General features: G+C 44.1%; 1 protein-coding gene across 2 annotated transcripts in view; it reads left to right on the top strand.

The window, feature by feature from the left end:
• The first annotated feature begins 9331 nt into the window (after positions 1–9331).
• ftcd (formimidoyltransferase cyclodeaminase) overlaps positions 9332–12581 on the top strand; it is a 51709-nt gene continuing 48459 nt past the window's right edge. The window contains exon 1 of one of the 2 annotated variants that reach the window (XM_073046373.1): positions 9332–9527. In XM_073046373.1, coding sequence (XP_072902474.1) covers positions 9474–9527 — 54 coding nt within the window. In that variant the 5' untranslated portion in view covers positions 9332–9473. The remainder of the gene's footprint in view (positions 9528–12581) is intronic. The other variant, XM_073046372.1, reaches the window with a different exon arrangement.

Raw genomic sequence — 12581 nt, 5'->3', positions numbered from 1 at the left:
CTCTTTTGTTGTGCCAAACTAGATAAACCAACGCCTCCCAATTCATCTTACCCCTCTTCCCCACACGTTGACCATATCCCTCCCTTCTCTGCATATTCATGTGAGTCTCTTAAATGCTGTCTACCTCTGCCTCCAATCATAGCAGTGCATTCCAGGCCTCACCAGGTTCTGTGTAAAAAAAAAAAAAAAACAACTTGCCTTGTGCATTTGCTCTGTAGGGGCATAGAATACAGAACATAGAACATTACAGAACAGTATTGGACCATTGGGCTTTTGACCTCTGTACGGCCTTTTAAACCACTCTAGGAGCAATCTAATCCTTCCCTCCTACTCAGCCATCCATCCCATCCGTGTGCCTATCTAAGAGTTTCTTAAATGTCCCTGATGTATCTGTCTCTACCACCACCCCTGGCGGGGTGTTCCACACCCCCACCATTCACTGTGTTTATAAAAAAAAATTAAAATCTTACCTCTGACATCCCTTATAGTGTCCTCCAATCACCTTAAAATTATGCCCCCTTGTATTAGCCATTTCTGCCCTGGGAAATCGCTCTGATGATCCACTCTATCTAGGCCTCTTATCATCTTGTACATCTCTATTCAGTCACCTCTCGTCCTCTGAAGAGAAAGGTCCTAGCTTGTTCAACCTATCTTTAATGTTTCAGGAACAGCTTCTTCCCCTACGCCATCAGATTTCTGAATGGACAATGAGCCCATGAACACTTCAGTATTTCATTTCCTTCCCTCTCATTTTGCACTCGTTACTTAATGTACTTTTAACTATACTACTTATTGTTATTTATGACTATGTACTGCTGCCGCAAAACAACAAATTTCAAAACATGCACGGGTGTTATTAAACCTGATTCTGATACTGATTCTAACACATGCCGTCTAGTCCAGGCACATCCTGGTAAATCTCCTCTACACCCTCTCTAAAGCTTCCATGAATGAGGTGAGCAGACTCAACACAATATTCCAAGTGTGGTCTAACCAGGGTTTAGAGAGCTGCAGCATTACCTCACTGCTCTTGGACTCAGTCCCCTGATTAATGAAGGCCAACGCACCATACTCCTTTTTAACCACACTAACAACTTGAACGCAATTCTGAGGGATCTGTGGATGTGGCCACCGAGGTCCCGCTCTTCCTCCACATTGCTAAGAATCCTGCCTTCAAATTCGATCTTCCAAAGTGAATCTCCTCACACTTTTCTAGGTTGTACTTACTCCCGCTCAACTTAAAAACACGTCCTCGAGAACTAGACATTTCAATCCTGGGAAAAATATATTGGCTGTGTACTCCGTTGGTGCCTTGTATGATTTTAAAAACTCCTATTAAATCTCCCCCTCAGCCTCTGCCAATCCAGAGAAAGCAGCTCCAGCTTGTACAGCCTCTCCTCAAAGCACAGGTCTTCCAAACCAGACAGCATCCTGGTAAACCTCTTCTGCACCTTCTTTTAATGAGGTGATCAGAATCACACACGAAACTCTAAATCTGCCCTAATCAGACTATCACGAATCTGGAACATAACTACCTACCGTGACTGTTGAAGGCAAGTGTACCATGTACCTTCTGTACCACACACTAAATGTGGCCACTTAAAGGGAGCCATGTAGCTGGTTCCCGAGATCAATGCTGTGAAGGATGCTGCCATTATCTGTGTAGTCTCCCTTTATCTTTCAAAGTGCAACACCTCGCACTTGTATGGATTACCCTCCATTTGCCACTTCTCTGCCCATGTTGATCCCTATCCCACTATGTCCTTTTGCGATCGTCTATGCATCCTACAACACCAATCTTTGTGCCATCTGCAAACGTATTCACCCATCCCGCCACATTTTCATCCAAATCATATATATACAGTATATATATCTTCTATAGGCAAGGCAATTTTGGATCCAATCAGCCAAATCACCATGGATCCCATGCATCCCAGTTTCCTGCATGAACCTACCATGTGGACCGTTTTGAATTTCTTACTAAAATCCATGTATACAATATCCACTTCACTTCCTCGGAAAGCTCAATCAGATTAGGCAGACGTAACCTGCCCCGCACACAGCCTCACTGATTGCCCCTAATTAGGTCAAGCTTCTTCCAATGCTCATAAATCCTTGCACTAAACTCCTCGCCATTATTTTCCCCATATTGCCATGAGACTCGGTCTATAATTTCCAGAATTGTCCCTACTTCCCTTCTTAAACAAAGGAACAACAAAAGCTGTCCACCAGTCCTCCAGCGTCACGCCTGAGGCAAGCAAAGATAGAAATATCAAGACCCCAGCAAATTCATCTCTTGCTCCTCCCAATAAACTAGGCTAGATCCCATCAGGTCATGAGGACTGAGTAACCTGCATGTTTTCCGAGACCCAGCCTACCACTTTCCGGATCTTGAAATGCCGCAGCACCTTGGTATGCTCCGCTGTGATCTCACTATCCCACACATTCTTCTCCTCGGGCACATATTACTCATTTAGGAACTTGCCCATGCCCTCTGCCTCCGAGCACATGCACCCTCCTTTAGCCTCGAGTGGTCCTGTCCTCTCCCTAGTTATCCTCTTGCTCCTGACTAATGTGTAGAATGACTTGGGATTCTCCGACTTGCTGACAACTTTTCATGACCACTTTAGTTTTCCTAAATTCTTTCCTGAGTTCCCTTCTGGCTCCTTTATATTCCTGAAAACAGTTAGACATCAGAGCAGAATTGGGTGATTCGGCCCATCATTTCTGCTCCACCATTCCATCATGGCTGATTTATTATCCCTCTCAACCCCATTATCCTGCCTTCTCCCTGTAACCTTTGACACCCTTACTAATTAAGAATCTGTCAACCTCCACTTTAAATATACCCAATGATTTGGCCTCCACAGCTGTCTATGGTAATAAATTTCACAGATTCACCACCTTCTGGCTAAAGAAATTCCTCCTCATCTCTGTTCTGAAAGAGCAACACACACAAAGTGCTGGTGGAAAATGCTGCAGGCCAGGCAGCATCCACAGGGAGAAGCACTGTCGATGTTTCAGGCCGAGACCCTTCGTCAGGACCCTCCAGTGAATGCAGGCCCAGAGCCATCAAACACTCCTCAAAACAACATGCACATTGAAATCATTCAGCTGAGCAGAACAGGTCTTTAAAATCTAAAAGAAAATCCAGATTTTAAATGATGATTGGAAAGTTGATGCTTTGGTTTACTCATGTACAACACTTCCTATCAAACACGTATTTCAATGGAAATCCCCTCAAGTACAAATCGTTGGTCACCATCAAATACAAAAATTACAACAGTTTTTGTATTGGCTCATCAACCCGATTGATTTACCAAAGCTAACTTTCCACATAAATTGTGGCTGTATTTCCTGCCCAGAGGTGCAGGCAATGGTCCTAGATAGATCCAGAAAGTTTAATTGAACTAGTTCCTCAACTTTCAGCTGACATCATCCTAACTCTTACATTATATAAAGAGCAATATAAAATACTAACCAGTGAGGATACAAGGCACAGGTTACATCAGGAACCAAGCACCTACATGGAACAAATATCACACACTGTCCACTGAGCTACATAAGGACATGTAGAGTCATCGGGAGATGCAGCACAGAAACAAGCCTTTATCCCCATGGAGCCCATGTCAATCATCAACTACCCATTTATACCAATTCTACATTAATTCTATTTTTAAATTCTCCCCACATTCTCATCAACAGCCCCAGATTCTACACTCACCTACACACTACAGGCCATTTACAATGATCAATTAACCTACCAAACTGCATGCCCTTGAGACATGGGAAGAAACCAGAGAACTTGGAGACACAAGTTATGGTCTACCGTCTGGGTAGTCTCCAGCCCCTTAGTATGAACATCGAATTCTCCAACTTCCGGTAATTCCCTCCCTCCCCCTTACCCCATCGCACCTTCACTCTGCCTCCTCTTCCAGCTGCCTATCACCTCTCTCATGATTCTGCCGCCTTCTACAACCCATAGTGCTTTCCTCTTACATTCCTTCTTCACCTCTCTTGCCTATCCCCTCCCCCACCCCTTGATCTTTTCTCTGATTAGTTTTTCACCTGGCACCTTCCCCCCTCCCCCCACCTTCTTTATAGGGCCCCTGCCCCCTCCCTCTTCAGTCCTGACGAAGGGTCTCGGCCCGAAATGTTGACTGCTCCTTTCAACAGATGCTGCCCGACCGGCTGAACTCATCCAGCTTTTGTACGTGTTGATTTGACCACAGCATCTGCAGTGTACTTTGTGTTTAGTTATGGTGATAGATTGGATAAACTGGGTCTCTTATCCCTGTAGTGAAGGAGGCATGACATGATGGGAGGTATATAAAATGATTGGAGATATCAGCTTCTTATGGTAGAACTAGAGAGCACAGATTTAGGAGAGAAGGACAAGGGGATTTGAGAGATAAATACAAAACAAAAAAAATAAATTATACAATATTATACAAGAAACAAAATTAGGATTTCTCCTTAAAGTACATCCCTCTAATCCAGACGGCATCCTCATAAACCGATTCTGCAGCCTCTCCATGTCCCTCCTATAATGTGGCAACCAGAGTGAAATGCAGTCATCTAAATGTGGCCTACCAGAATTTTATAAATTTTCAACATTACTTGCTGACTCCGGAACTCAATGCCTTGAATAATAAAGGCAAGTATGCCATACACCTTAACCACCAAATCAACTTGTGCAGCCACGTTAGGGGAACGACAAGTGGAATTACTTTATATAACGATTGAGGGTGGCAGAAGGCAAGCACTGAAAAGGTATCGTGCTATAAAGTGAGGTTAGCCAGGCTATCGGTTTATGTTCTCTGCACAATGGAGGCTGAGGGGGGACCTGACAGAGATTATAAGGTTAAAAGGCGGACAAAGTCGAAAAGGGTGAATACTGGACTGCAGGTGTTATTTTTGAACGTGTGCAGATGACCCTGTAGCACAGTTGCAGATTGGTGGGTATGATGTTGTCGGCATCACTGAATCGTGGCTGAAAGAAGATTATAGCTGGGGGCTTAATGTCCGAGGACACACACTGTATCAAAAGGGCAGACAGGTAGGCAGAGGGGACGGTGTGGCTCTGTTGTATACAGACCCCAAAACAGTAATAAAGAAGTGGCCTACAAATTACAATGCATGCCAAAATGGTTCAAAGGAGGTTCACGAAAATGATTGCAGGGTTGAATGGCTTGGTCTTTTAAGAGACTCCTGGATAGGTACATGGAGCTTAGAAAAATAGAGGGCTATGGGTAACCATAGGTAATTTCTAAAGTATGTACATGTTTGGCACAGCGTTGTGGGCTGAATGGCCTGTATTGTGCTGCAGGTTTTCTATGTTTCTAATATGAAGAGCGTTTGATGGTTCTGGGTCTGTATTCACTAGAATTTTGAAAAATGAGGGGTGACCTAATTGAAACCTATCGAGTGGTGAAAGGTCTTGATAGAGTGGATGTGGAGAGGATGTTTTCTTTGGTGGGAGTGTCTAGGACCTGAGGACACTATCTCAGAATAGAGGGATATCCTTTTAGAATGGAGATGAGGGGGAATTTCTTTAGCTGGAGAGTGGCGAATCTCTGGAATTCATTGTCACAGGCAGATGAGAAGGCCAAGTTTTAATGGAAATTTAAGGATGCGGTTGATAGATTCTTGACTGGTCAAAGCATGAAGAGATACGGAGAGAAGGCAGGGGATGGGGTTGAGAGGAAAATTGGATCAGTCATGCTGAAATGGCAGACCAGACTCGATGAGCCAAATGTCCTAATTCTGCTTCTATATCTTATTAAGAGAAACATAGGTAGAGCAAACAGTCAGAACCCTTTTCCAAGGATTAAAGTATCTAACACTTGAAAGCTTGCACTTAAAGTGTGTGTGTGTGTGTGTGTGTGTGTGTGTGTGTGTGTGTGTGTGTGTGTGTGTGTGTTTGTGTGAGTGTTTGTGTGAGTGTGTGTGTGTGTGTGTGTGTGTTTGTGTGTGTGTGTGAATGTGTGTGTGTTTGTGTGAGTGTGAGTGTGTGTGTGTGTGTCGGGGGGATGACGGTAAGTTCAAAGGAGATGTGTGTGGCAAGATTTTAACACAGGAGGGATGAAGGGGAAGGTAGATGTCAGGGCCAGTAAAAACTGGCAGGAACAAAGTAATAGATACAATGGGATGGATAGTTTGAAGTGTGTGTACTTTAATGCGGAGAGTATTAGAACATAGAACATCGAACAGTACAGCACAGGAACAGGCCCTTCAGCCCACAAGGCTGCGTTGAACCAGGTAAAAAGTAAATCAAAAAACCCCAGAAACTAATCTGTCCTACCTGCACCATGTCCATATCCCTCCATCTTTGTCATATCCATCTGTCTATCCAAACACCTCTTAAAAGCCTCTAATGTGTTTGCCTCTACCACCACAGCAGGAAATGAATTCCAGGCATCACTAGTCTCTAAGTAAACATGTACCCCTCACATCCCCTTTGAACCTACCCCCCTCTCACCTTCAATTCATGCCCTCTGGTGTTAGATACTTCTTCTCTGGGAAAAAGATATTCTCTATGCCTCTCATAATCTTATAAACCTCAATCAGATCTCCTCTCAGCTTCTATCCGTCCAGAGAAAACAAAGCAAGATGTCCAGCCTCTCATGATAACCACATCCTGGTGAACTCTACAAAGCCTCAACATCCTTCCTATAGTGGAGCAACCAGAACTGTGTGGAATACACCAGGTGTGCCCGAACCAGAGTTCTATTAAGTTGCAACATAACATCCTGACTTATGAATTCAATGCTTTGACTAACAAAAGCAAGCATTCCATTAGCCTTCTTAACCACCTTATCAACCTGTGTAGCCACTTTCAAAGAACTATGAACTTGGACCCCAAGATCTCTCTGCTCAGCAACACTGTTAAGGACCTTGGCCTTGACAGTGTACTGTCTCCTTGCATTTGCTCTACCAAGATGCAACACTTCACATTTATCTGGGTTAAACTGCATTTGCCATTTCTCTGCCCCGAATCGGCAACTGATCTACATTGCCATGTATTCTTTGCCAGTCTTCGACACAACTCCACAGATCTTGGTATCATCCGCAAAATTACTAACCCACCCATCTACTCTTTCATCCAGGTCATTTATATACGTCACAAACGGCAGAGATCCCAGCACAGATCCCTGCAGAACAGCACTGATTATAGATCTCCAGCTCAAATAAGTACCTTCGACCACAACCTTCTCTCTTCTATGCACAAGCCAGATCTGAATCCAAACAACCAGTTTGATGCAGACCCCCATGCATCCTAATCTTTTGGATTAGAGGTGATGAGGGTGATTGATGTAGCTGTGGATGTTGTCCATATGGATTTTAATAAGGTGTTTGACAAAGTCCCTCATGGGAAGCTCTTATTCTAGCTGGGGATCTGTGATTAGTGGTATTCTGCGGGGATCTGTGATTAGTGGTATTCTGTGGGGATCTGTGATTAGTGGTATTCTGCAGGGATCTGTGATTAGTGGTATTCTGCGGGGGTCTGTGATTAGTGGTATTCTGCGGGGATCTGTGATTAGTGGTATTCTGCGGGGATCTGTGATTAGTGGTATTCTGTGGGGATCTGTGATTAGTGGTATTCTGCGGGGATCTGTGATTAGTGGTATTCTGCAGGGATCTGTGATTAGTGGTATTCTGCGGGGGTCTGTGATTAGTGGTATTCTGCGGGGATCTGTGATTAGTGGTATTCTGCGGGGATCTGTGATTAGTGGTATTCTGTGGGGATCTGTGATTAGTGGTATTCTGCGGGGATCTGTGATTAGTGGTATTCTGCAGGGATCTGTGGGACTTCTGCTGTTTATGATGTATATAAATGACCTGGCTGAAAATGTAGATGGGTTTGGTTTGAAAGTTTGAAGATAATACAAAGATTAATGGTGCCGTGGATAGTATAGAAATTTGGCAAAGGATATAGTGAGATACAGATCATTTGCAGAGATGGGCGGGGAAATGGCAGATGGAGTTTAACCCGGCAAAATGTGAAGTGTTGCTCCTTGGTAGGTCAAATGTAAAGAGACCATACATTGTTGAGGGAAAGATACTTAACAGTGTTGAAGAGCAGAGGGATCTTGGGGTCCAAGTTCATAGCTCCCTGAAAGTGGCTAGATAGGTTGATAGAGTGGTTAAGAAAGCTTATGGCATGCTTGCCTTTATTAGTTGAGGCATCGAGTTCAAAAGTCAGGAAGTTCTGTTGCAGATCTATTAAACCCCAGTTGGGCAGCATTTGGAGTATTGACCAGACAGTTCTGGTCACCCCATGATGGGAAGGATGTGGAGGTTTTGGAGAGGGTGCAGAAGAGGTTTACCAGGAAGCTGCCTGGTTTAGAGGGTGTGTGCTATAACGAGAGGTTGGACAATTGGGTTGCTTTCTTTGGAGCGGGGGAGACTAAAAGGAGATCTGATAGGGGTTTATAAGATGGATTAGGCAAACAGTATCTTTATCCCAGGGTTGAAATGTTCAATAGCAAAGGGCTTGCATTTAAGGTGAGGGGCATGTTTTTTACACAGAGAGTGGTGAGTGCCTGGAATGAGCTGCCTGGGCTGGTGGTAAAGGTAGAAACATTAGGGACTTCCGATGTTTAGATAGGTGCATGAATGAGAGGAAAATGGAAAGATATGGACATTGTGTGGGGAGAAGAGGTTTGTTTAGTTGGCCATTTGAGTACTAATTTAATTGGTTCAGCACAACACTGTTGACTGAATGGCCTGTTCTTGTGCTGAACTGGTCTATGTTCTATGAATATGCTGAGAATGGAGGGATATGAGCATTGTGTAGACAGAAGGAATTAGTTCAGTTAGGCATTTGAGTACTAATTTAATTAGTAAAATGGCCTGTTCCTGGGCTGTCTATGTTCCTTGTTCTAGGACAATAATTGAGCTGAATGTCACACGGACATTGGCAACGATGTGACAGAGCTCTCCAGCCAAGGCAGCGGGAGTGCTGCCCAAGTAGCTATTTGTGAAACCCTCCTGACCTGTGTCAAGTAAGAAGCAAGGTGAACTGGACGGTGTGAATAGTGAAATAGTGTGGTGAAGTTAAAAGACAGAATTTGGAGAGTTCCTCGGTGATTCTGGCTTTGCCCTGAGCTGATGCAGAATAAAATTGTGTAGCTGCTGAGCCTAGGAGAAAAGAAATGGTTATATTGACGTCATGTTTGTAGGGTGGAACTATTTATTTGCTTTAAGATGTGTTTGATATCTGTGTACCTTTAAGATCTGCTGTCCTGTACTAGCTTGTGTGTCATGTGGTACAGCAGGGTCCTGTCCTTCCGAGTAATTGATTGACAGACTGTGGAAAGTCCAATGAGGCTGGAATTTGAGCTCTGATACCCTCCAGTTGAGAGCTGTGATTGTGATCAGCTTCAGGTCCACTGTGTCCTGAGTTACCGAGGGGACTGCTTCCACATTTTATTTAATTGAAGTGTTATTTGACTTCTGTTTGAAGGAACATGGCCCAGCTGGTGGAGTGTGTGCCAAATTTTTCCAATGGGCAGGACAAAATGGTAAGGATGTGCCTGGTGAGTGACTGGCAGTGTGTTTACACCTCATAGAAGGGTAAATAGTAGAAATAACTGATCCAAATGAATGAAGCAGCCGTCAGCATGGAGCCCAGATGGATAAGTAGTATCCAGGTGAACATCTTGTAATTCATGCTGAGGGGGAAATCAGTCATACAAGGGGAATAAACAGTCGACATTTCGAGCCGGGTCTCTTCATCAGGATTTATCAGGAGGTCTGGTGGAGGACCTTGGCCTGAAGCATCGATGACTTATTCCCCTCCTTCGATGCTGCCTGCCTTACTGACTTCTGCAGCACTTTCTGTTAGTTGCTTAGGGCTTCCAGCATCTGCGGAATTTCAATTATTTAAATGGATATCGCCCCATTTTTTTCAACCCTATTCCTCTGCCTTCTCCCTGTAACCCTTAACCCCCTTACCATTCAAGAGCCTATCAATTCCTGTCTTAAATACACCCAATGACTTGACCTCCACTGTCCTCTGCAGCAACAAATCCTACATATTCGCCACCCTCTGGCTGAACACATTCCTCCTCTTCTCCGTTGTAAAGGGATGTCCCTTTATTCTGGGACTGTGCCCTTGGAACCTAGACATTGCAGAACCCTGAAGGTTTCAGTGAGGTCCCCCCTCATCCTTCTGAACTCCATCGAGTACAGGACATCAAATGTAGGCTCCTCCTACATTAAGCAATTCACCCAGGGGTCATCCGCGTGAACCTTCACTTACACCTTCTCCAGGAGCTGAACATCTTAAAAACAGGGCCCAAAACTGCTCACAACGTCCATGTGTGGTCTGATCAAAGCCTCAGCTGTACATCCTTGTTCGAGCCCTCTCAAAATGGATGCTAATATTACATCTGACTTCTTGACTAATGACTCAACCAGCTAACCTCGTGAGAATCCTGAACGAGGCCTCCCAAGTCCCTTTGCACTTCTGATTTCTGAATTCTTTCCCCAGTTAGAGAACAGTCCACACCTTTATTCTTCCTACCAAAGTGCATCACCCCACACTGTATTCCAACCTGTGGACTCATTTTCAAGGACTCTGCAGCTCCTGTTCTCGGTATTATTTTTTCACTTGTATATGTAGGTGTTTACTTATTGAGATACAGCACGGAATTGGCCCTTCCGGCCCTGCAAACTGCACCGCTCAGCAACCCGGGCCTAAACACGGGACAATTTACAAAGACCACCAACTGGTAGGTCTTTGGACTCTGCAAGGAAACAGGAGCACCCAGAGGAAACCCACACAGCAGCAGGAATTGAACCCAGGTCGCTGGCACTGTAAGGTGTCGTGCAGCATCGTGCACGGCTTCCCTTCTTTAGCGTATTGGCTGTTTGTGCATTGATTCTATTGTATTTCTTTCTCCTACTGTGAATGCCTGCAAGGAAATGAATCTCAGGGTAGCATATGGTGACATACTGTATGTACCTTGATAATAAATTTACGTTGAACTTTGATCTGTCGCTTCGCTCACTCTCCCGACCAGCACAAGTCCTTCTTCAGACTCTCTGCTTCTGTGACACTGTTTGCCCTTCCATCCATTTGCAAATGTTGCCATGGTGCCATCTGTTCCTTCAGATTGGTTACAACAGTAGGAAGTTCCCAGCACGTCAATATTCGTCAGGGAAGAGAGAAGAAATGAGGTAATATTCTCAATAGGTGACCTACAGTGGAACTGCTAGTTCTGATACTGTGGAACCACAAGACAATAAGGCAGAAGAGCAAAATTAGGCCACTCAGCCCATGTGGTCTGCTCCATCATTCCCCATCATGGCTGATTTATTAACCTTCTCTACTCCATTCTCCTGCCTTCCTTCCATAACCTTTGACACCCTGACTATTCAAGAACCTATCAACCTCTGCTTTAAATATACCCAATGGCCTGGCCTCCACAGCTGTCTGTGGCAAGATTCACCACTCTCTGGCTAAAGAAATTCCTCCTTACCTCTATTCTAAATGGACATCCCTCTATTTTGAAGCTGTGCCTGGTCTGGACCCCCTCATTGTAGGAACCATCCTCTCCACATCCACTGTAACAGTGATAGAGTTCCCCATGTCCTTACCTACCAACCAATCAGCCTCCGTATCCAACACATCATCCTCTGCAACTACCGCCATCTCCAAAGGGGTCCCACAACTGAACATACCTTTACCTCTCCCCCTGCTCCACCACTTTCTGCAGAGAATGCTCCTATATGATTCCCTTGTCCGTTCATCCCTCCCTGCTAACCTCCCTCCTGGCAATTATCCCTACAAGTGGCCAAGGAGCTACAATGAAAGGAGCCTTTCATTGTGTCGAGTCTGGAAAACTGTGGTGTTAACATGTAGGAGAGGAGATAGAGAATGAGGAAAGCAAGAAAAATTGCTGTTGGAGGAGAAGACTAGTGGCTAAAGGAGGGACACTGAGGCTCTGGTCCTCCCTTTATTTGTTCACAGGAAGGAGAAATCACAAGTAATCCATCAAAATATCATCCTATTACTTGATTACAAACTGTATATAAAATTGTAACATCACGTATCTCACAACTAACCACCACTGACTTAGATACCACAATATACAGTACTTAGAGAAGAGCAGATGTAAAGAACAACTGATAATAGATTCTATAATTCTAAATCAAGCCCAGTGGAAAAGCAGAAATCCTTCAATTTGTTTTATTGACTACCAAAAAGCACTTGACTCTGTTTCACACTCTTAGTTAACAGAAGTTCTTAATATATATAAACTACACCCAATACTTGTGAAATTCCTTCAACATCTAAAGAAGCATTGGTGTACTATAATCACCCTATCTATTAGCAACCAAAAAAAGAACAACCACGATTACCAAAATAACCCGAGGCATTTTCCGGGACAACTCGCTAAGCCCACTATGGTTCTGTCTAGCTTTAAACCACCTCTCTAATTTCCTGCATCAAACAAAAACCGGACATCAAATTAGAAACAACAAAACGAACTGCTCCTTGACACATCTTCTATACACGGACAATTAGAAATTACACGCTCCTTCGTCAGTAAAACTAAAGCAATTAATTC

Source organism: Hemitrygon akajei, chromosome 5 (assembly GCF_048418815.1).
Source record: "Hemitrygon akajei chromosome 5, sHemAka1.3, whole genome shotgun sequence".
Classification (NCBI taxonomy): domain Eukaryota; kingdom Metazoa; phylum Chordata; class Chondrichthyes; order Myliobatiformes; family Dasyatidae; genus Hemitrygon; species Hemitrygon akajei.
The sequence above is the reverse complement of the archived record's forward strand: the minus strand, read 5'-3'. Positions and strand labels throughout refer to the sequence as shown.